Raw genomic sequence first — 26285 nt, forward strand, 5'->3', positions numbered from 1 at the left:
CAAAATTCAAATATAATTCTAATTTTCTAATAAAAATTTCCCAACTTGCAAGTCTAAAATATATATATACCATAAACAATTCTTGCAAAAATGCTTTTGAAGTCTGATCTCTGTCAGACCCTAAGCACCGAGATTTAATATTATCATATTACTTAGGCAGCATTTTGGGCCTTTATCAGTTCAGCTTTGACTAGAAAAAGACTATCTCAAAACAGAATATGGAAGAGGCTGTTTTCATTTAGTAGGGAAAAAGTGTGGACAATATTTTGCTACTAATTGTGCAAACCAAAGCAACTATAATGAACTAGCAACATAAAGTTAATTAACATTTTATTTCAGCTGCTTAGAATGAGGTAATTTCTCATGTTCTACAACAAAATTCACAATAAATTCTCAATGTCTTTAATTCTTGCAAAATTCCTGGTATTCCCAGTCAGCGAGCATGGAAAAGTCAGCAGTAACCTATTCAAAAGTAGCGTATATTTAGTATGGAGCATCACATTTTGATGCTCTTTTGTTTGTATTATGGTTGTAACATACCTTTTTATATACTGACACCAATATACACTGGTGTCCAAAAAGTAAAGATAATTGCTTTTCCAATGCTTTATTCTACATGAGTGCAACCAAACTATTCCAAATGCGCAGAGAAATACAAGGTCTGTGAAGAAAATAATGAGACTGGCAACCATGCATCATCTGGCAATGCTGTGGGCTCACCAGTCGGGAAAAGGCTAGATAAACATCTCATCGACTGTTAGTACAAGTTGCAAGTCACGAGCAGCAACAGACTATTTTAGTGCAATTTCGAGCAACAATGTGGGATAAAGTTTTGTGTCAAGCTTGGTGAAGATGCCACATAAATGTTTGAACCAATGAAACAGGCCTACGGGGAGCATGCTTTGTCAAGGTCACAAGTGTTCAACTGGCACAAGACATTTTTTTGGAGAGCCATGAATTCAGTAAAGATGAATATCATGATGGAAGACATTCAACTTTGAAAACTGAAGGCAATATGGAAAAAGTGAGAGCTCTTGTGTGGTGTGACCACAGACAGACAGTAAGAATGATAGGTACGGAGTTGGAATTTGAACCATACCATGGTCTATCAGATTTAAACACAGGAATTTGGTGTGAGGAAAGTGTGCACGAATATGGTTCCAAACACCTCACCATCAAACAAAAAGACAACCGGAAGGACATGATCTCCTGGAACATATACCTAGGTACAAAGTGACAGAAATTTCTTGAACAGCTTGACTACAGGTGACAAATTATGGATCTTTGAGTACAATCACAAAACAAAATATTAAAGTCAGGAACTAGACATCTGTGTTTGTCCAGTCTCAAGTCACATGATCATCCTACTCCACATAAAATAAACATGGTTGTGTTGATCCACATTCTAATGGGATGAAGCACTATCACATCCATGAACAACACAATGTGCCATGAGTGTGATTAGCATCTGACTGACCTGTCAGCTCAGCCCTGCTTCTTTCTACTTTGCAGTGCTACCTTATCAGAAAATGAGGGATAACCACTGGTCTCTGTTAAACAGAGTACACTACCACCAGCATGTAAATAATTATCCTTAATTTTTACACACATTTCAACCAATATAAAATATAGTTTCAATAGTTGCAAAAGTTACAACTATAATAAATCAATCAATTCAAATCTTAGCATGTCTATGATAACATGAAACAAAGGCAGTAAAAATAAAAACAAAAAAAAACACCTTAACAACGTTATATTTCAACCCTCTATCAGGGTGTTCCTCAGACTTGAAACAAAACTAAAATAATGTTCAAACAGGAAGACACAAGAATGTCTGAAAGTTCCATTCCTTATCTATGACATTCTTCCCCAGGTATTTCTGCATATAGCATCTCCTGTCAGGTAAATGACATCTCACCTGACAGGTGATTTGACAGGTACCTCACAATTATCTGGCACCATTTTCTTATAATTTCCCTCACATCTGTTGGAACATTATAACTAACTAACTCTCTAGCCTTCTTAAACCCCAAGGTTCATGGCTGCAGCAACACAGGCCTTCCATCTGTCCCTATCTTGAGCAAGATCTATATACTCTTTTCCATCCCTACCGATTTCCTTTAAATCCATCTCAACGTTGTCCCTCCATCTTCGTCTTGGCCTTCCTACAGGTCTCTTACCATCAGGTTTCCCAACAAGAATCCTGTAAACTCCTCTGTATTCCTGTATTCTTTCCTCTTCACTCTATTATTACCACATTGGCAATGTAGGCATTATACCTGTTACTTCTACAGATTCTACCACATCAGTTAATTTCACAGTTCTTATATCACACTGATAGATAATTATGGATAGACATGAAAAGTAAAATATCGTACCCCTCAAACATACTTATTTATAAAAATGGTGAACTGTGCTCAAAAATGATATCGAAAATTGAGCATGTAAGCCAAGCTGTTCACCACATTCATTGATTGCTTTGCTTTATTTTACTTCACTTTTCTGCCATTTTTGGCTAATTAAGATGATGAGGATGCATGGTGATAAGATGAAAAGGATGAAAGAAATGCAGTCCTGGGTGTACATGGAAGGGAGGCTGACATTTGGGCAAGTAAAAAATTGTCACCCCTTACACTACTAAACAGTCCATTAATCTGCATACTATGCATTTGTGGACTTGCTTGCATAATTTGGTTAATTTCTTTCTTGTTTGTGAATATCAAATCAAATAAAATAAAATTAGCAAAAACTTTGTACAAAATAGAGCAAAATAAATTACAGATTAAGTACAAGCATTCAAGTCCATACAAATATGACACTGCCGAAATGTAAATTTACATGCAATATGGCTTCAAATTTCCAGTGGGGGTAGAAATACTATAAACAAGAAATGTTGAAGAGGTGTTAATTCCAACTTTACAATCTATACACTGAAGGAATAATAAAAAATAGATTCTAATAACAATGCATTTTATCAAACAATTCATGCTTTCTTTCTAAATGAGAAGGTAAGCTATCATTGTAATTTTGATACTTACCATTCTAATGCTCCAAGCCTTTCCAACTGCAGTTTGCATTAAAACAAAGAATATATATTCAATTTTTAATTTACATCAATTATGCAATTCCTTAAATCAACCAACTTACAGTTGGTACTCTCCAAGTACAGAAATGAAAAAACACTGTTTTATTATTCATATAATAAATTATGTTCCTCTAAAAATACTAAACATATATTGAGCAATACCCTAAATATTACATTTCATACTGCCCAAGAATCTTGAAGTTCAACTGTTCTAATGCCACATGCAAGAAATGTCATTCTTCTCGCAGTTGACAAAAAGCACTCAAAGAGCACAATAAAATGGAAGATGAAACTAGTTTTGATTGTTCAACTCCCATTTTGGAGTCATTAATTGGGATAAAATCAGAAGCAGGAAAAGCAGTGTTGTTAAGTGTGAGAAGAAACACAATTACCCTACCTATTGTACTGTGTCTGAAGAATTGCATTTGCTTTCAGAAAAATGTTACAAACAGTCTGCACAATGGAAATAGATATCTCCCAGTTCTAGTACATCTAAACTAAATCAATTGTTTGGCGAGACCCAAGAATTTGAAAAATATGTTTCCCTATATAAAATTCACCATAGTGTACAGTTCTACATTGTGGCTCCTACACACCTACCACACCAGCACCTTTCCCTCTTCCAATGTAATCTTAGTATTACTTAGATGATGATTTTTATTAATGACAACAAACCATTCCGAGCAACACAGGCATCTGCAGATATTTTCCAGGGGGGGGGGGGACAGGACAAACAAGGCTTCTTTCTTGAAAACATTACTTGAATTTGAAGTTATCATGTTCCTGCAATGGACTGCGCTAGTTTTACATGTAATTATCCATTCTTTGTAATATGTAATGCAAACTTCATTATGTCATATGTAAAATATATAATTTTAGGATGTGTTCATTTTCCACATCCATAACTGCTATGCAATGTCAGGTTGTAACCTTTACAGGTGTGTGCACTGCTGGATGTTTATTACTTATCCTGAGACAATTCTGAGCTGGTATGAATTCCTTTTAGTTGCAACATTTTTTGACTTGGTACATTTGGAAAGCAAAGTTATGGATCAGTAAACATGTCATTTATTTTTATGCTGCATATAATAAAGCAATGGCAGATCTTAAAATTAATAATTGTTTCTTTCCTCAATATAATACACCTCTTTAACCTTTAGCCTATGGATGGTCGATATATCGACCCTCACATGTATTTGTTGGAAGGCAGATGGTCAATATTTCAACCAGCAGCATGCGACTGCAATTAATGTGCCATTTCTTGAAAACTACACACGACATTTCAGTTCTGTCTTTTTTTATCTCTAGTATACATATGAAGGTATGCCATACTCGAATTACATAACAATATATCTATTGTTGTCCCACACCATGGCCATGTGGTCTAGAGCATCATGCTTTGGGCTCCAGCTACGGGACATGCACAGGTTTGAGTCTCCTGGGGGAAGCATAACAACTTTTCTCTTTAGATTTCGGCCTGTGTATGGGTTCGGTGGCCACCCACCATCATGAGGAAATTGGGGAGCTATGAATGAGTAGCATAACCTGGTCATGGAAACCTACAACAATGACTGGGACTTCATCATTCTGACCACACATCACCCCATAACTGGTTGGATGATCTCCCACCTTGGGCGAGTGAGTGAGTGAGTAGAATGAGGTGGGAGTGAGGCTGGCAGTCAGTAGGTAGGCCCGGGCTCTCAATGGGCTGTTGTGCCACAGATTATTATTATTCTTATTATTATTTATATCCATTGATACTATAATTAACAAGTGAAGTTTGAGTTGGTGTTTTAAGTCCACTTTATGCACAGTAAGGCTAATCAGGACTGGACCTACAGTTTAAAGTGGGATCCGAACCACTTGTGCCTCCACCGGGTATCGAACCTGGGACCCCTTGATTACAAGGCAATGACATACCACTGCGCCATGGGGGAGGCCCCAAGTGAAGTTTGAAAAGTCCTTATTTTCAATTTGTTAACTCCATATTATTATGGGATGGACTTATAAAAATGGCTCTAAACTACTGCATCTATTTGAAAAATTTAAATTCTACAAGCAAGAATGAGTAAAAAGCAACATTTTAAGCAATGTCCGACAATTAAGGATTCAAGGGGGGAGGGGGCGAAGGCCAGATTGTCGACATTTGCCTAGACCAAGTGGTAGCGCATGGCAGCAATTAACATCCAATTTCTTGAAAACTATACACTATATTTCAGTTGTTTATTTTTTGGTTTTGTTTTGGTTCATTATTATACCTCTGAATGTATTACATACTCGAATTACAAAACAATATATCCATTTTTACTATTATTAGCAAGCGCAGTTTGTGTTTTCCTTTTGTTACTATGGTATAAATTGGAAGATAAAAAGGCTTTAACTGCTCAACCAGTACATCTTTTTTTAAAAAAATTAAATTCTAAATGTAAGAATGAGTACAAAGTGACATTTTAAGTAACATCCAATAATTAAGGGTCCAAGGGGGAAGCAGGGACTAAGTTCGAAATTTTCCGTAATTATGCAAAATTTCCGAACGTCGTAATTTCCATTTTTCTTTTTTCAAATTTGCAGCACGAGCATTACATATCGGCATAGTGTGATCTTTTGTTATGCTTCCTTCCAAATTTGGTATATCCAGCATTCATAGGGCTGATGCTATAAACGAAATTCCGGATATTGTCCAAAGCAGGCAACACTATCACTTTATATGTTATTATTTTTTTGTACCCAAAAGGTATCAGTCTCATTTCAACGAAACTTTGCATGATTGTAGGAATGTAGCACTGCTACATACTACATTTTTCATTCACTTTGGTCTATTGAGGGCGGTACAGAGGGCAATTTTTTTGAAATTTCTTTCAGTGCTAATTTTTTAAAGAAAAAATTATCGATTTTCTTCTTCTTCTTCTTCTTCCTTTAACACTAATTATTGGGAGCCACAATGTATAAATTTTATCTCAGCAAAAAGCCTTGTCTTGAAGGAAGAAAACAAAACTGATTTCATCTCTCTAGGACAAATAGTTCTCGAATTATGAATTCTTTTGTATTTCACAGCAAGTTGGATAAACCCTACTCCTGGAGAAGTTGAGAAACTCTCGTACAATATTTTTTTCAATACTTATAGCAAAATTTAATGAATTAACATGGGTATAGCTCAATATTTGGAAGAGACATGTAGAGCCTATAAATTAACAAGACACTGTTAATTTATAAGCCATACCACATCTCACATCTAGCACTTCTTGAACATTGAACAGAATTTGCCTCTGAATATTACAAAGCACCAATAGACATACCTGCACCTAAAGGTGGGCGTGGCTTCTTTCGTTGTTTCTGTCCCTTGAGATTTGTGCCCACATTTTGATGCATTTTCTCTAACTGTTTCTTAAGCTCCTCCAAGCGATCTTGATTCTTTTTGTATTGCATCTTCCTTTCCCGTTTGACTGAATTATTTCCTGAGCAATTGTTAAAAAGCTGAAAAGCAGCTGTAGTTATACGCCTCTGGATTTCATATTCTAGTTCTAGACCTGCTATTGATTCCTCCTGCAAATTAAAAATGTATCAAAATAAGTTTATTTTATTATTGTCACATATGCTGTAATACAAAACCTTTTTTCCCTAGGTAATTCTTACAGAATATGATATTTTTCTTCTCAAGAAAACTATACACTACAACAACAATGATTGTGCACATAGTTAAAAGAATATGATGACATAAAAATTCTCTTCTACAGCTCTAATGTTACATATGACCAATAGCGCATTACCATTTGCCTTATTGTGTTCTGTTACACAATTCACTTGACCTTTTATAAACTTGCTTCTTCCCAATTGTTCTATAAGGTATGTTATTTCAGAAGAACTGAGGTCCTGCAATAGTTCTTGCAAACACATTAATATATGTAATGCACAAGAGAAGTCACACACTTTATCTTTCTTTTTATACACTCTTTAAATTAATATTTCTAAACACAAAGTGGTGAAATTATGCTCACATCTGTAGTTGAGGTATACAATTGTTATAAAAAAAATATTATGATTTACCTTACTATTACAATATAAGCAATACACAGTTAATACACAGCTCTATACAGGGAGAAATTAGGCACCAGTGAAGTAATCAGTTTTTCAAAGGCAACAGACCACATTGTAGTAGCACTGGCAGACAAATCCACACAGGTAGAACAGCAAAAGTGAAAAATCAGGCTAAAACAGGGTGGGCTCAGTAGTTCATTGGTAGAGCAAGGGCCGGTTATGCCAGAGACTCAGGTCTGAGTTCTGATCAATCTTGCATTTTTACTAAAACTTCTACACTGTAAATCTCCTGTCTCCTGTGTGTGTCAAATTATAAGGTTCATGGTTCCTGTTTGGAGGAAGTGACACATGAGGCCCCATTACATTAATAGTTTAGTCTATTGGCCAGCAAAGAATTGCTATAATTTGGTAAAATCATCCTTCATACCACAGTTATACGAGGTGTGTAAGGATAGCAAAAAAACAACAACTTGATTGCCATCTCAAAAGTGGTATCTAATAGAAATGGCAGCCAATGCAAGTTGGTGGGTGTTTACTTTTGAAAAAACTACTATATCATGAAACCAATGGCCCGATTTCAGTGTTCTTTTTTTCTTTAGTGAATGCTTAAGATGTGGTCTAATTTTAAGGTTATATTGGGTTTTTCAATATGAGTATCCAGTAAGTACGTAATTATACCACACTGTACGAAACTATCTAAGAATGTCAATCTTTTGGTGGGTGCACTTCATGTGCACCAATCCCCCAATATAATATACTTCTCTGGTCCGTCTTCTGTTTGTATAGATTTTACTTTCTTGAAAACAGACATTTTGGCTGTAATAACTAATAAACAGTACGAGTATGTTCAAATGTTCTTCCGGGGTGTAAGATGTGACCACTTCTGAACACACCCAAATGTTAACCTCACTTCCTTCACAGCAGCGTATACTGCTTCGCTCTGCCCACTATTTCCTCCCCTTTGATGCTATGCGTACCCTTGCTCCAGAGATAACTGTGACAGGGAATAGTTGACTGAATCAAAAGCTATTTAACATTTCTGTTAACATATTCTGTTCTAAAATATTTGTCCAACAGTTGGATTCTACTCTTCCTGGAGGGTGTAATAGTCAATGCTGTTGCTTTGTGATCAGTTTTCAGGGTTGCATTCCCTGAGGAGGCACATACTTTGGTGTATCTAAGAATTAGAATAACGGGGAGGGTACAAAGTATGTTATGACCAGTGTTTTTTTATCTGGTAGTTAGCAACGGTACTCTCTACTGGCACCTTATTATAGGTGAGGACTAATAACATTTTATTCTAACAACAGAAATGCCTACAATGCCAGAAGTCCTGGGCATGGGTATTCTTTGTGTCCCTTCATCAATTTCATCATATCATCACTCGTTCTCATCTTTGCGATTAGCCAAATGTGACAGAAAAGAGGAGTAAATTAAAGCAAATCAATCAATCAACCAGTGAAGCAAACAAGAGAAATGAATATGCATGATTGTGTGTGGGTATGTGCTTCTATGCATCATCGTTTATGAACATAAGACAATTTTCAGTAGTTGTTATGATGAACACATTAACAAACAACATGGTCCGGAACCTTTCTTCCCAGAAAAAAAAAAGCAATAACTGTAACTTTGTACAGACTTAATTTTATCAATCAGGTTTGCTACCTTCTTCCTACATAATGATACTCAAATTTAGGCATGTTGAAGTATATGTTTTTTCAAGCACATTTCTATTAGTGAATATTCCATTCTGATTTTCACTGGCTCCCGTGGCAGAGTGGTTAGCACATCGTGCTACCTAGGTTTGAATTCCGAAAATTTGAATTTTCATCATGTGGGTATGATGGAACCAAAAGCTATTGATGTTGATAATCATTGCAAGGACATGCTCTTTCTCTACAAAAAATACAATTTTTGGGTTTTTTATTCCTTCTAATGAAAATTTTACATTTCTTGGACAATGCCTAAAATTTCTGGGTCAATCCGTACCAAATGGTTGCTCAACCATTTTTTAAATTTTTCATTTGTTGACGTTGTAACCCCTGTACAAGGGTAGTTCAAAACAGGCATTATTTTTCTAAAACTAGACTTCATTTGAACATGGTGGCCATTTTTGTTTCATGACTTGCAACATTTTTGGCCTATGCAGACAGTTGTGATAATTATGATAACTCAGGTAAGAACAATTATAGAAATCTGGTGTAAAAGACATTAATTTCAGTACATTTCAGGCTACATTTTATGTTCTGTATCTTTTTTCACCACATCTAATTCAAATGGCTGAAATTTAGGGTCAAAACTGACTGATATTCAATTTTGAAGGGAAATCAATGTATAGGATATATTTTTTTTAGTAGTTAAGCAATGAACATATACATCCAAAGTTTCAGCAGAAAATATTTGACATACAGCCTTACACACCTTTTCCTTGATAATAGCTACTAAAGGGCTTACTATACCATTCGTATGTTGCAATTAATTAATATGTACTAGGGATGGGCCAATACTGATAAAGTACAGATATAAAATTTACTGATACCGATATTCTACCAATCCGATATAAAATTAGAAATGGTCCTTGAAGAACCTGAAAGGTTCATTGACCTCCTTAATAAATATGTGTTTCAAGGTGACTGCAGTGAAAAAGAAATTGCATATTTAGACATTTACTTTTTTAGAAAGTAGAGCATGGAGATTATCCATAAAAATTAGAACAAAATGGCAGAATTTTGCAATAAATTATCAGATATTTATTGATATATCAGATCAGTAAAATAATCGGTAATTTTACCAATAAACCGATACACTGATATGCCTATATCGGCCGATACTGATAGAGTACCGATTAATCGGTCCTATCTCTAATATGTACAATAATCGTAATTGCATGATAGTTCATTAAAGGTAAATAATTATAATGGTAACTAATAACGTAAATTTGCCTGTTTTTGTCAAACTTCCTCCTATTGTAACTTTGTTATCCATGTAATATCAATATCGAAATTTTTTAAGGTACCTATGCAGTAAATATCAAATTTTATTAGGTTCCCAACCAGATGTAGGTTTGATTTCAGTTTTAAGTCCACTTTTAGCATGGAAGGCTAATCAAGACTTGAGCCTACAGTTTATTAAAGTGGGAACCGAACCAGTAAATGCTTCCACTGGATATCAAACCTGGGACCCCTTGATTACAAAATGATGACGTAACCACTAGGCCATCGGGAAGACCCTTCCAACTAGACATATATTTGGGGCCCAAATTTTGAGAAAAATGAGCATTTTTAAAGAGCTTTAACTTAATGCAGAAACCAGTAACAGAGCTCAAATATTTTCTGCTAAAACTTTGGATGTATATGTTTCCTCTAAAAAAAATTATAGCTCTGATATTTCATTGCTTAACTACTAAAAAAATATATATCCTATACATTGATTTCCCTTCAAAATTGAATATCAGTCAGTTTTGACCCTAAATTTCAGCCATTTGAATTAGATGTGGTGAAAAAAGATACAGAACATAAAAAGTAGCCTGAAATGTACTGAAAAGAATGTCTTTTACCCTAGATTTCTATAATTTTTCTTACCTGAGTTATCATAATTATAGCAACTGTCTGCATAGGCCAAAAATGTTGCAAGTCATGAAACAAAAATGGCCACCATGTTCAAATGAAGTCTAGTTTTAGAAAAATAATGCCTGTTTTGAACTACCCTTGTACAGGGGTTACAACCTCAACAAATGAAAAATTTTAAAAATGGTCGAGCAACCAGTGCTGAACCATTTAGTACGGATTGACCCAGAAATTTTAGGCAATGTCCAAAAAATGTAAAATTTTCATTAGAAGGAATAAAAAACCCCAAAATTTTATTTTTTGTAGAGAAAGAGCATGTCTTTGCAATGATTATCAACATCAAAAGCTTTTGGTTCCATCAAACCCACATGATGAAAATTCAAATTTTCGTAACCTAGTTTTCCCACCACAAAAATTAGGCTACAAGTCTATTATTAGTCTATTTATAGGCATTTGCAAAATTTTTTGAGTACTGATGTACTTTTCTGAAATCCTCTCATTATTTCATTGAACTTTGTGTAAAATTTCAAAGATCATTGGTTATTGGTTAAGGAGAAAAGAAATAAAATGTAAGAAAGGGTATCTTGTGTCAAGGGTCTCAAGAGTGACAGACAACACAGATTCAATGACATTTGAAAGTGCTGTAAAATGAAACCTGTTTGAGATAGAGTGAAAAAAATTTAAAAAGTTTCTTTCAACCATAAAGGAAGGGTATATACCAAATTTTATCAACATCGGAGTTGGAGGGGGAACATGACATCGTTGAAATGGCATGGAATGACCCCGTATTGAAAAACCAAAGATAACCTTAAATGTAGACCACATTTTAAGCTTTCATTAAAGAAAAAAAAAGAACACTGAAATCGGACCATTGGTTTCAGAGATGTAGTTTTTTTTTGTTTTTTTCTTTCAAAATTCAACATCATCCTTCTTGGCTTGTCCGCCATTTCTATTAGCTACCACTTTGGGATGGCAATCATGTATTTTTGCTATTCTTACACACCCATATTACTGTGCCATAAAGGAAAATTAGTACCCCCAAATTATATCGAATTCTTGATCTTGACCACTTTTCCCATAGACTATTTAACTGCTGGGACACTTCCATGGGGGTGTACATTTGGGTTCCGTTTCGACCTTCTATTTCAAAAGCAAATGCTGAAATTGACAGCTTTTTGAGGAGCAATCCCTGCCAAGCAACTTTTCATTGTGTGATGCCTTGTCATCACAAATGACTAGCATTTCAACTGTTATCTGATTTTCTAGGTCAGAGTATGTGACATCTTCTTTTCAAATATCTTCCCAAGTGTTCTCACCATGTTAAATAAAGGAGATGCATTATCTCCATTGCTCTTTAATTTTGCCTTAGAATACACTATTAGGAAGGTAAAAGAAACTAACGAAGGACTACAATTAAATGGTGGGACTCAGCTGTTAGCATATGCAGATGATGTAGACTTACTGGGGATGATATAAATACAATTAAGAATAATGCTAAAATATTTTTCAAAGCAGCTAAAGAGATAGGTTTGGAAGTTAGCAGAGAAAACTAAATACGTATATGCTTACAGGCCAAAACCAAGTGATAGGTAATAATCAAAATCTAATTATTGATAACAACTTGTTTGAACCAGTTTCCAAATTCAAGTACTTAGGAGTAATACTAACAAATTAAAATGATATTAAAGAGGAAATAAAAAGCAGGCTTAATTCAGGAAATGCATGTTACTTTTCTCTTCATAAACTTTTGTCTTCTCATTTAATATCTAAGAAACTAAAAGTTAAAATATACAAAACAGTAATTTTGCCTGTAGTATTATATGGATGCAAAACTTGGTCTCTTACATTGAAAGAGGAACACAAATTGAGAGTATTTGAAAATAAGATCCTTAGGAAAATATTTGGGACTAAAAGGGATGGGGAGACAGGTGAGTGGAGAAGGTTACATAAATTAGAAGTACATAATTTGTATTCATATCCAGATATTATTAGAATGATTAAATCAAGAAGACTTAGGTGGGCAGATCATGTGGCACGAATGGGAGAGGAAAGAAGAGTTTACAGGATTGTTGTTGGAAAGCCTGATGGTAAGAGCCCTGTAGGAAGACCAAGACGAAGATGGAGGGATAATGTTGAGATGGACCTAAAGGAAATCGGTAGGGATGGAAAGGAGTATATAGATCTTGCTCAGGATAGGGACAGATGGAAGGCCTGTGTTGCTGCAGCCATGAACCTTGGGGTTTAAGAAGGCTAGAGAGTTAGTTGGTCAGTGTCCTCACAATGCTGGATCAGCACAGAAATTTTGGGGCTTCCACCAGGAATTGAATCTAGGACTGCTTGCACCAAAGGCAAGAGTGTTAACCATTCCACTTAGCTATTGGAGGAAATTAAGTGTGAATGCAGATAAAGTATCAAAGTTTGTTGTAATGCAATTTTTATGATCACATAAACTTGGACATACAGTTTAAAGTTTGATACAAACTTCTGTGCAAGATGTTTTGATTGATTGATTGCTTCGTTTCATTTTATTTTACTTTTCTGCCACTTGCGGCTAATTGCAAAGATGAGAATGAATGATGATATGATGAAGGAACAATTACAAAGAAAACTCATGCCCAGACCAGAATTCAAACCCAATACCCCTGGCATCATGGAGCCTGTGCAAGATACTAAATACTGCTCAGCAAAGATGAGAAAGTCTCTCTGGCGCTGCTGTCCGGTGGGCAACTTGTTTGTTGGAGGGTGGGGTCAGGTGGGAGGTGGGAGGTGGGGGTAGAAAGGACTGCTCGATTTCTAACACCCTTTCAATGTTGCCAAACTTACATGGACGAAAGGTCTTTGAGTCAGGGCTGGTGCTAGTCATTTTGCACCCCCCCCCCCCCCGTCATTATGCAGAATTGAGAATCAATATATTCCTAAGTAAAACATCAAACTATAAAATAAATATTGAGACTTGTTACGCTAATTCAATACTATTGGATTTTTAAAAGAATTACATGCAATATTCCCGGATCTCCCACGTGGGTGATCTAAGATCTGAATTCTTTCCTGTGTTGTCCTCGCATAAAGCTGCTATGGGGTTCACCCAGCCTCAAATCAATGGGTACCTGGGGCAACCCTGGGAGGTAAAAGCAGCCGGAGAGTGGTGCTGATCACATCACCTCCAAAATGGCAGAGATCGAGAATGTGCATGGCCCTACCCCACATGCCCTAAATGTGCCTTCATGACATGGTGATATGGGGGTTCTTCCTGAATAAACAAAAAATAATCAATCAGGCAATTCGATTATCGATGGCGGAGAAAGAACTTCCGGTTTGACCAAATTCCCAGTGTAAACAAGTAGGATACAGATTATCTTCGAGCATATATTGTAACAAAAGATCGCATACTGACTGGATCGCTTGAAATTTGAAAGCGATAGATATAAACGAAAGTATCTGGAAAAAAATGGTTAATTCCCGAATCCTTTATATGCAGATATAAAGCGACAAAATACTAACATTTTCCAAGACAATGTTGATCTTCTACCAACACTTTCGTGCGAAGACTTGTGCAGGTTGAAATAAACCTTACATAAATTATAAAAATTGAAATACTTCAATTTTACAACAGTAAAATGAATAATTTTCGACATTTTGTATTCAAACGCATATCATATGGCTTAGAGAGAGCATCGTCAGAAATTTTTGTAAGGGGTAAAGGCCAGTAATAAGAGTAGAATAGTAGAAATAATAATAATAATAATAATTACAACTGTTATAAATTTTATACAATAAATAATTACTAAACTAATGAAATAAATAAATTTTATTCAAAATGTATTATTATTATATATTTATTAATGCTATTCGATTGCATATCCAGCACAACAGTTAAAATACTGAAATGCACAGTTATTGTATTTTATTATTAACTTTTGCATGTAGTTCAAAAAATGACTTTATTTTACTAATAAAATTTACAGCGATTACATTAAATTATATTTTTTGAATTCTGGATGATTATAAACAGTTTCAATTTTTAAATATAGTCAACACGTGAGCGTTAGACGATTATGATTTTTGAAACACGTAAAATATTTTCATTTGAATTACTCTGGTGATTAGGATCGACTATATAGAGCCTATTCCGTAGTGTTTTTGTCCAATCATTTCGCTTTATCTCAACGAAGTTAAGGCATCGAATTTGCTTTCCCAATTTGTGGCACTTGGTTTTAAAGTGAGACTACTGATATGTTTCTTCAAAACTGTGGGTTGGCATATATTAACTGCCAAGTTATAATATAATATTATAACTTTCAAGTTTTCCATAGGCTTATTTTTTTCTTCTCTTCAATTTTTGCCGCCCAGAAAATTTGCCACACTGGGCAGTGGCACGGTTCGACCACCCCTTCCGCCGGTCCTGTATTGAGTTCGAGTGCGTCTGTTGTTTGTACCGAAATGAAGGGCAAAACCATACATAGAGAGCGAGAAAAGGATGTTACATGTTTCCGGTCAATCAAGCTACAAAGCGAGCTTTCGAGAGCTAACGTCACTCTCATGTTCAGGGATTCCCTTCAATCCCTGAAGATGAGAGTGACGTTAGCTCTCGAAAGCCTATCCGGAAATCACCTGGCTGATTGTCCGAGAAAACCTCTTCAAATCATTCTTTATTTTTAAAATGTAAGCTGTGTGTATATTTGACGGGTTATTTATTTACATAAATATTGTTTATGCGAACCTTGCCCCCACAAATTTAGCGCCTCTGGCCTGGTCTTCTCAATCGCCGCCACTGTCTCTAAGGATATAATTATAATTGATAATTAAATTAAAAATAAAATCTGTTTCTTAGATGGTAATATTTACTATCACATAGTAAGAATCACAACCATGACAACAGATTTTATTGTTATTAATTATTTAAATCGGGAATCGTCACGAACGCTATCCATTCTTCTTCAATTACTGACCGCGCCACCCTGAACGTCGCGTTTTTCGGCAGGTCCGCCAGAATTCCATCTGTCAGAGAACAGCTGTGAAGCAACGTGGCAACAGCGTGCCATTTGAGAGCAGAGGAAAAGAAGGATTTCCCCCAGATTCTCGTCTGCCGCCGTTCACCGGGTCAGAAACAAGTGGGGGTGGATTTTAGTTCGCATATTTTCCGGGGGTTTTCTCTTCTTTGCTGAGCAGTACATGTAATGGTTATCTTCTGTCTTGATATATTTTCAATTGAGATGCATAAATCTAACAGTATAAGATTTCCTTAAAGATGGACTTCAGAAAATGATGAATGTGTAACTGATTTTGACAATGACTGGGACTTGAAAATATACCAAAATGGAATCAATGTCTGGACATAAAAAAGAGTTGCAGTTTGGATGGCTGTTTGTTTGTAGTTTGAAAAATGAGAAGCAAAATAAAAAACAGAAAAGCATTTAAGCATGGCTTTTACCTCGGAGCAGACGTCTGCTAGTTCTACCAAAGAAAAATAGTTATTCCACGGAAGTAAGTCTGTGAATAATGATATTGAGTTGCTTAGTAAAGCAAAAAGGAAGTTATTTGGCCTGGTGTGAAAGTAACACTTCAGTATTGCTAACAGTAAAAATTATATAAGCAGCTTTTGTTTGCCTTCATGCAAGAAAATAGTTAGCCCTTTGTCAGATTACCCCAAGGAGAGGAGAACTGATTGGAGCTGTGCCTTAAAGAAAGAAGATAAGAGGATCCCTGGAAGTGGTTTGTGTGATACCTGGTCAATGATAGTGTTGATTTAGTTTATTTTACTTTGCTTTTCTGCAAATTTTGGCTAGTCATGAAAATGAGGATGAATGGTGATAAGCAGGGCTCGAAAAATTTTCTTCCGAGCCAGGCGCCAGTTTCTTGAAGAAATATTTCCAATTTATCCTATTTTTTTGTTGGGCACACATGGAGTTACACTGATATATTCACAGCACACAGCATAAAAATATTGATCCCAACTGCATGTCATTTGCAATTTCACTATTTACAAAGGGTCACAGATCACATGGCAATCAAGTGGATTCACCAATCTCAAAATTGTGAACCCCCTTCTACACAACGGCAATGTGCCCCTTGTGGCCATGCACATGCCTTGTGGTTTTGGCACTAAAATACCAATCATCTACTGATTTTGTGGAATCAAAATCCTGCAAGGATGGACCATTCAAGTTGATAAACATCAAATTATTGAGGCTGTCTGACCCAATTGATGACCTCAAATTGTTCTTGATTAAGTTCATTAAGGAAAAGCCCCTTTAACAGCAAACACTAGACACAGGTAGCACTGATACCACACAAAGCAATTTGCCCAAAATTGGGAATTTAACATTGTTTGACACAACCTTACTCAAAAGATCACTTAGCTTCAGTCCTTTGGAAAGCACTTTAAATTCATACCATTCATTCAAAATATTATGCTTTATTGTGTCGAAGTCCATGTTAGGAATCAGAAGTTGGTTCTTGAAATGCTGAGTCAGTGTTTCTATTTCCTTCATGACAAAATTCTCAAGGTCCTCCCCTACTGGCCAGGTGAAAGTATCGAGCACTCTGGTGCACATTTCAATGCTGCTCTCACTCTTTAGGAACCTTTCCTCTAGATATATTGCACCATCTTGCACCAAGACATCCTTGTCAGCTTGAATAGAAGAGCTAGTGCTTTTTGTCAAACCCTGTAGCTGCACACCATCAAAGTTCCTTTGGAGAGATGTCTTGTCAAGAAACTGCTGCTTGTAGATACCTGCAACTTCTCTTAATGATGCCAGAGCTGTTACTGTATGTTTTACGTGATACTGCACAGTGCTTATAAACAAATCTTGTCTTTGGAACAGAAGAGAAAGATTTTTGATAATGATCAGGTAATCCAGTAGGAAATGTATCATGTGAACAAATCTGAAATCTTTGAGTTTTCTCAGAAGTCCCTTTGCAACTGCAGAACCACTGGCCTTCTCTCTGAATTACAAATATCTTCCAGATGAATGACGACACATTTCCAATCTTTTACCAAAGCAGTTAATGTACCAACTTTGCTGGCAACCCATCTCACAGCATGAAGATACTGCATCTTCAGAATCTGCCTCCCTAGTACATCAGATACAGCCCGTAACTGACGCATTCTCTTTGGAGAGCACTGGTAAAACTTGTATAAACTTTTAAGTACACCATCTATATCATCAATGCATTTTACATTTCTTACTGCATTTTACATTTCTTACTGCACTTAGTACACTCAATTGTAGCCTGTGAGCAATACAGTGAATATTAATAACATGATTCAACTTTTTCCGAATTTTCTCTACAAATCCATTTTCTGTTCCAATCATAGTGGCTGCACCATCAGTTCCAATACCAATTAGGTGGTTCGAATTAAGCCAGTGTGACAACCCATACCTCTTCAATTCACTTTCAATTGTTTGCAAGTAACCCTCAGCAGTAACATTTTCAAGAGGAGCACCTGATAGAAACACTTCCTTCACCCCACTGTCCTTTATGTAGCGTACATAAAGTACCACTTCCTCAACAGAGGATTTATCTGTCGATGCATCCAACATTATACTTACATACTTTTGTTCTTGCAGTTCACTGATTAATTCTTTTCTAAGTACTCTAGCAACATGAGACACAAATTCGGCACACATCTTGTCATTTCTGTACTCACTTTTCAGTTCAACACCTAGTTTGTCTGATAATGTTAACAAGCCTTCAAAATCTGAGAAGGGCTTGTTATTTTTTGCCACATAGTAGGCTACAGTGAAAACACTTTTGAGATGTGCAAACATCTTTTCGTCCATCTTCTTCACACATGCTGCCAAAGGGGCTGATTCCAGTGAAGTTACTGCCCTGTTTGCAGCAATGCATCTTTTATGGAGAAATGATTGTTCGTGTTTCTTGAAAGTTTCCAGCTTGAACGGACCAGTAAACCCTTTTACAACTTTGGAATTTCCGTCTGCTATGGTGGGAAATGAAGCACATATTTCACATCTAGCAACACCAACACTGGGTTCAAATTTGAGCCACTTTAGTTCGTTGCACCATTCTTCCTTAAATTTCCGGCCTCTGGAAACTGCTTCTGTCACAAGAGAAGTGTTATTTGACTCCAATATTGCAGCCGCTGCCTCACATTGTTCCGATGAAGTACACACACTCAAATCTTTCTTTTTCGAGGGAACAGCAAAAAAAGTTGTAAGCAGAGACTGCTTCCAGCTCTGCAGTTTTTCATTTGTTGCTGCGCGTTTCATAATGTATTCAAACACCACTAAAGGTTTGTTCTAAAGTGCAAACACAAAACACAAATAATTTTACATCTGCACTGAACTTCGCATTCACACACTTTGGGTAAGAACACGGTAAAGCACAACACAAGGACCCTAGTTCATAGACAGGTCAGGCCATAAATATTTTTGGGATACGATGAACAGACACTTCGAGGCACTCCCTCCCCCAGCTCTGTCCACCAGTTCTTTAAGTTGAATGGCAATAGCGTCCGTGTTACACAATTTTCTTTTAGATAAAATGTTTAGTGAATATTGGCTTGTCATTAGTTACAAATATTTGTGTAATTTCGTGTGAATACACTTAAATAAAACATTAAAATATGCACAAAGAAAGTCTTGCAGCCCCCTTCCTCCTTCTCTGGATTTGTATGAATTCGATACTGGTCCCCAAGATGTTTAAAACAAACTTAATTATCAATTAACGTAAGAGTAAAATGTGATTGCCCGACTCCCCCCACCTGCTTAAATGTAAACAGCTTTCTATCTGAGAGTCCTGTCAGAATATTAATGCACCTATCTCATTGTAGAAAGTAAAATTGTTTACGTAAAAATACGTAGCATAATATGTTGCATTTGGTGTGAGAGAATCGAGTAATAATAGTGATTTGATTTATTTTACTTCACTTTTCTGCCACCTTCGGCTAATCGTGAAGATGAGGACGATTGATGATCGAAATTGATGAAGGGACACTCACAAAGAACGTCCGTGATTCGAACCTGCAATCCTAGGCATTGTGGTGCGGTGCGCTAACCACTCCACAATGGAGGTTGAAACAAGACATAAAAATCTAACAAATAAAAGAATTATTGGATGGAATTAATGATGGGCCTAGAAATAGATATAGTATTACTAATACGAGTAGTATTGGAATTATATTTATTATTAATATTTTTACTCTTAATTTAAATATTTCATTTGGTGTATGGCTTGTTGTGTAAATTTCCACATAAGAATACAAGTTGATTTAAAGGCATTAGTTGCACATTCTTCTGTGATACATATGGGTCTTGTACTAATAATGGTCATTGCGAGAGTAATGTAGACTTCCGTGGCAGAGTGATTAGCATGCGCTATGATGTCAGGGGTCCCGGGTTCGAATCCCGGCCTGGGCATGGGTATTCTTTGTGATTGTCCCTTCATCAATTGCATCTAATCATCAATCAACCTCTTCATCGCAATTATGCATCTAATCATCAATCAACCTCTTCGTCGCAATTAGCCAAAGTGGTAGAAAATGGACGTTGAATATAGAAATACAGTTAAAATGATTAATTAGGAATATTGTTGGGATATATCGATCTGTAAGAATCTTTTTATATTTGTAAAAAAGGGCACTTAAACATTTTTTTTTGCCGATCTATGGCTGGAGATACGTGCTTCCAACTTTTGCCAAGGTGGTATTTAAATTAATGGGAGGGCAAAGAGTAAGAAAATGTTCGTGATTCTATGTATTTTGCACAATGTTGTAAAAAACATTTGCTAGCTCACACTGTAATGCAATTTGAACTTAGAATCTTCAAAATTTCGTACATACAAATTTTGAAAAAAGTCAATATTACGGCAAAACATCATAGTAACCAGGCTGAAATTTTCAGTCGCCATGGCGACCGGGATTTTTCGAGCCCTGGTGATAAGTTGATTGAGATGAAAGGGCAATCTCAAACACATTTGGATAACACACAACAAAGTCCCATAGAGGATTATATTGGCCAGATGCCACAGCATCGTTAGTTTGCAAAATACAGTCCAGTGTGTACTATGTGGACAGTGATTGTGTTCTTGAGTGTTGTCGTTATTAAAAAGGTTTATTACGAGCTAGCTCAGAGTGTGCTAAGCAAAGAGAAAACCTGACCTCGGGTAGTAAATGCTCACACCAATATTGGAACTCGTCAAAATATTTATATTCTATTTTACAAATTTAAGAATGCATGAATATCCATCCTCTAAACGACATGTTTTGGGAAATTGAGAACATTTGTGGAGGGTTATGTTCAGTAAAACCCAACCCCAAATACATCACAGGATATGGGATCGAAGTCAAGTATTCATGACTCATGGTTAAGCACACAGATCTTTAGTTAGGCACAGATATCTTGTCATAGGTAGTGTTTGAGCTTAGACCTGCTCACTATTGTGTTGATATTTTTCAGTTCAAAATAGGAACACAGAGAAAAGCAGAGGATGACATTTGAATTTAATTCAATCGAGACAAAAAAAATCTGTGGTTCTGAAAGCAGGAAGTGATTCAACATGAGACTGTACTTGACATATTATGACAGAATGTAACTTTATATATATTACAAATGTAGCATCATTAATTTTTATTTAAATTCATCTGAATTTTTTAATATTTTCTGTAAATAATAAAGTTAATATAGTATTTTTAAACCAAGTAATGATCAAAATTATCCAGGCACCCCTTAGCAATAGTCATCACAGTCTAGTATAAAAGAAGGCAGGGCATCAGGTGGTGTTCGTAGATATGATACCTGCAGAATAGAGCTGTCATCAGAACTCGGTGACTTTGAACGTAGACTGGTCATTGGTTGACACATGACTAAGGATTCTCTCAGGGACATTTCAACCCTTCTGTAGTTGCCAAAATAGACTGTTAATGACATGGTTGTGAAGCAGCAATAACAGCAAAATCACAACCAGGTAGGCTACATATACTGACAAACCAGAACAGTGTTAAAGAATGTGGTTAGTGAAAAGCATCAGTACTGTTAGTAGCAGTATGGAACTCATGGGCGATTGTTTTCAACATGCTTCCACTTGTTTCAGTCATGCCACGAGTAGAACCTTGCCTTCTCTTGCATTGGGACTAGCTACTATCCCAGAGTAAATGCCAGGTTTCATGACTTGCATGACCTGCCCTGCCTTTCAGATTAGAGCAATGGAAGATGATCATGACTTGAGGGTTACCCTAAGATGGAGATTTTCAAACTCAAGCATTTGTGCAGTGTTGGTGCAAATGGGCATTAGTGACATTCACAGCACAATGTACAGCATTTCCAAGAATGAATGGTGGGATTTGTTAACATTATTTTGAAAGATATGTTACACTGTGTACATTAAAAATTGTTTCATTAGGTTAAGCATTCAAATAGTTTCTACAATAAACAAAGAGATGCATTAGTAATTAAAACAAATTCTGCATCAATTGAAACATAATAGAGCAAATTCTGCATTAACTGAAACTCATTCTGGACAGAATTACTATGCTAGTAGGTTTCAATATGCAGACCATCGACAGCATGACATACGTCATAACGAAAATCAATTTCAGTCCACAGTCAGGAGTAACACTCCAAATTGCTGCTCTGATTCTTGCTTTTAGATGGTCCATATTTCAAATTTTTCATGTTAAACCATAATCTTGACATTTCTTAAAAATTGGTTTATTTTACTTTGCTTTTCTGCCACGTTGGGTAATTACTAAGATGATGATGAGTGATGATATGATGAAATTGATGAAGGGACTCACAAAGAACACCCATCCCCAGGCTGGCATGGTCATGAGAAAACACCACATAAAGAAATCCAATGGGATAAGATCTGGACTCCTTGAAGGCCCTGAGAAGGGTTCCTTTTTTCTTGATCCACCTCTCGTGAAAGTCAATATCCAATGTGCATTGTGCATAAGCCTCAAAGTTGACCTTGAATGTAGCAGTTTCCTGAAGGAACATAAAATTTTCAAGCATATCTAGGTATCCCATGATGCTAATGGTGAATTTGGCAAAGAAAAAAGGGTCCAAAAATCTTATTATGCATGAGACCACCACACACTGATTTTCAGAGAATCTAGAATGATTTCCTGCAGAACATGTAGTTGTTCTGAGCCCAAAATTCAGCATTTATGATGGGTGACTGAAAAGTTTTGAGTCTAACACAGAAAATGGGTAACCATGTAGTAAACCAAATATTTATGATAATGTAACACACTTCAATAGTATCATGTCCCACATTATCTTTCTAATGTTTCTCATTTTTTTGTTGCAGGGTCTTGAAGTGAAGGTTCAGTGATTTGTTGAGAATGGAGAAATTGGAGTATCATGCAGTGATCAAATACCTTCATCTCAAAGGAATATCATCATCAGAAATCCATCAAGAAATGCTCAATACTTTACATGAGAATGTCCCCTCACATGGCACAAACGCAAGTACAAGAATTTAAGCATGGCAGGAAGACTATTGAAGATGAGCAGAGGTACGGAAGTCCAGCAACTACCACCACCAAAGAAAACACTGACCTTGTTCTGGGCATAATCATGCAAGACCATGGATTACATTTTGAAGAAGGAGTTTGGCTTCTAAAAAGTTTTGGTTCGATGGGTCTCAAGAAGTCTTCTGACTTATGAAAAGAAGCACACAAGATGTCAAGGGACAATTTGGAAGTGTTTGAAGCAGATGTGGACAATTTTGTTGCTCAATTCATTACTCCTGATGAGTGCTGGGTCCACCACTATCAGTCGGAAAGAAAACAACAATCAAAGCAATGGAAGTATGCATCCAGCATGCACCATCTCCCACACTGAAGAAGGCCAAGGTCACACCATCAGCCGGGAAAGTGAAGGCATTAGTTTTTTTGAGATTTTCAAATTGCTGTACTGATTGATTACCTTGAAAGGGGTCACACCATCACCAGAGAGTATTACTCGCACCTACTGAAATGTCTCACGAGTGCAAATCTGAGAAAAGATGCCCGGCATGCTGACCGGAGGAGTCCTCTTCCACCAGGATAATGTTCCAGAATACACCTTAGTGATTGCCATGGCAACAATACATGACTGCAGGTTCCAACTTTTTCCTCACACTCCTATTCACCAGATCTGGTCCCCTCAGACTTCCATGTCTTCCCAAACATTAAAAAAGCTTTAGCTGGTCAACATTTTGCCAACAGCGATGCCATCATTGAAGACATGGAATTCTTATGGTTCCAACATGAGTTCTTTTCGAATGGGAGAAAGGTGCTTCAACAAGTGTGTGTTGTCTTTGAGGGGGATTACACTAAAAAATAAAAGCATTGCCAAATCTATATATTCTTTAGTTTTCCTGAGGTTCGAAACTTTTCAGTCTGTTGATGTACACAACTGTAAACATTGATCTTCATCTCATCTGAGTCTTCTGAGCCCAAAATTATCCAGTTGTGGTGATTTGCATCATCATTAAGGTGGGAACATAATCTTATCTGAGAAAAGGATAGGGGATAAAAAACCTTTATCAGCCAATCTTTGTAGCATGTTCACAGCAAATTCAAGCCTTCTCAGCTTGTTCTGTGGCTTGATGTCATGAAACAACTGAATTTTGTGGGCATGCAACCTTAACCTCTTTCATATGGAGTCATACAGTCAACTGAGGAAGGCCCAATTGCTGACTTTTTTTGTAAAGTCTTCATTCAGAACTAAGATTCTTGCCACTGTTTCACTTGATGTCCTCAGTCTACCTGATGATTTTCTATCCTGCACTTTACCTGTCTCCCAGAACCGAGCAAACCATCAACAGATATGTTCTCGTGCAGTGAATCCTTTTGATGCTGGCTGCTACATTACTTTTGAACCAGAATCACAGATTTGTGTTACACCAGCCACATGACATGGTGTATATCACACTACAACCCACAAATTCACACTGCAACTTCCTACCTGGTAGCATGCAAAGCAGAATGCAGTTGTTCCACACTGTGTCCTCATGCCTTGCCTCATAGTGCTTGCTGCCTGTCAACTGTGGCAACATCTTCTTTAAAATTAGGGCACAATGTGGACCACAAATGTTCATGAACTTCCTCAGTTGCTGCCTTGTGACATTGCCTGAGAACCGTGCATTACATGTACAGAATATCACTAGTATTTAAAGTAATAAAAACATAGTTTTTAAAAAAATATTACTGAAAGTAAACAAATACCTTTTTTGAATTAAGCCTGTTAATAAGGTTTTCTGGTAAAGTGTAAGATGTTCCAACCCTTCGTCTTAATGGTGGAGGTGACTGACCAGGTTCCAGAGGCATTTCAGCAGGTAATATACCAGTGAGTTCATATTCCTCAAGGCACAGCATTTTCAGTTCTTCATTTTTCTCTTGTAATTTTGCTTCCAAGGCATCCTTCCGAGAGCATAGTGCTGCAAGCATCTCTTGCTTTGCAGCACGGAGAGTTTCACTTGCTTCTGTCTCTGAAATTATCAAACAAAAAAGTATGACAATCAAAGCAGTATGCACCTTTGTTCACACAATGCATATATGTCAACGGGAATTAATATGCAGATAGAATGTGTAATTAAAACTGCAATTTTATAATTGGAAATAGCTTTAAAAATTGCAAGATAAGACAAGTTAGAACTATAGTTCAAAGTACTGTGTAGTATATGTATCATAAATAAAACTAGAGAGATTAATTGTGGTTTAGCATTAGTAATGTGGTGGCACAATATGTGCTTTAGGGAACTGCAACACACATACACTTCCACAAAGAGACTACTGCAATAAATGCATCTCTACTCCCTACATTACAAGAAGCTAATATTGCATGTAACTTATGTTCAATTCATTTTACATCTTACAAAATTTATTTCTGTACTCTTATATTATTGAAAGATTTTTGCATTCTATTTGTATACACCTATATTCAGTGGTGCTCATTATTTCATAGCTCTGACTCTGTGGCTGTTTTACTTTCAATCTCGCCACTGAAGTTCAGAAGTTTGAGAGCTGGGGGGTGTTCTTTGTGAGTGTCCTTAATCAATTTCATATAATGATCACTCAACTTCATTGTCACAATTAGCCAAAAGTGGCAGAAATTCAACATAAAATAAAAATATAGTAATTATTTCATAGAAAAGTGGAATATTACTTCTTTATTATTGTCAAATTACTGAATGTTATTAACTTTCACTCTATTTTCAGTTATAAAAGTAACCTTATTATTATTTCCTCAATGGTACAGGTAGAACTATGTAGGAAAAAAGCAAATTACAATTATAAACTATGTGCAGCAGGCGACTAAAAAGAGTGACTACAGTTATGTACAATATACAACTGCAAGTAAGACTTAGTTTTCTTTATAAAACCACCATTGGTTGGGAATAAAAAATTAACATTTAACAATTCTTCACGAGCATGTACTGCCAAAAATAAAATTTTAAATTTTTTATTTTGTGTGTTCCTATGTCATAGCACTGGAAAATTCAGCACAGGGCAACTTTTAAAGTTGTGACAGTAGTCATGAAACAAAATCTTGATGTGTATCATACATCAACGGAAAGATGAGATTTTGGAGAATACGTCCAGTGCTCGAAAAATCTTCTTCAGAGCTAGGCGCCAGCACTGAAATTCAGTC

The 26285-nt window shown here is 36.3% G+C and overlaps 1 protein-coding gene across 2 annotated transcripts in view; it reads right to left on the minus strand.

The window, feature by feature from the left end:
- Positions 1-26285, minus strand: part of sstn (stepping stone) — a 113045-nt gene that overhangs the window by 46063 nt on the left and 40697 nt on the right. For both annotated transcript variants that reach the window (XM_083117553.1, XM_083117554.1), the window contains 2 exons: positions 24860-25122; positions 6382-6628 (listed from right to left, as the gene is read on the minus strand). In XM_083117553.1, coding sequence (XP_082973679.1) covers positions 6382-6628; positions 24860-25122 — 510 coding nt within the window. The remainder of the gene's footprint in view (positions 1-6381; positions 6629-24859; positions 25123-26285) is intronic.

Source organism: Lepisma saccharinum, chromosome 2 (genome assembly GCF_977018435.1).
Source record: "Lepisma saccharinum chromosome 2, izLepSacc3.1, whole genome shotgun sequence".
Classification (NCBI taxonomy): domain Eukaryota; kingdom Metazoa; phylum Arthropoda; class Insecta; order Zygentoma; family Lepismatidae; genus Lepisma; species Lepisma saccharinum.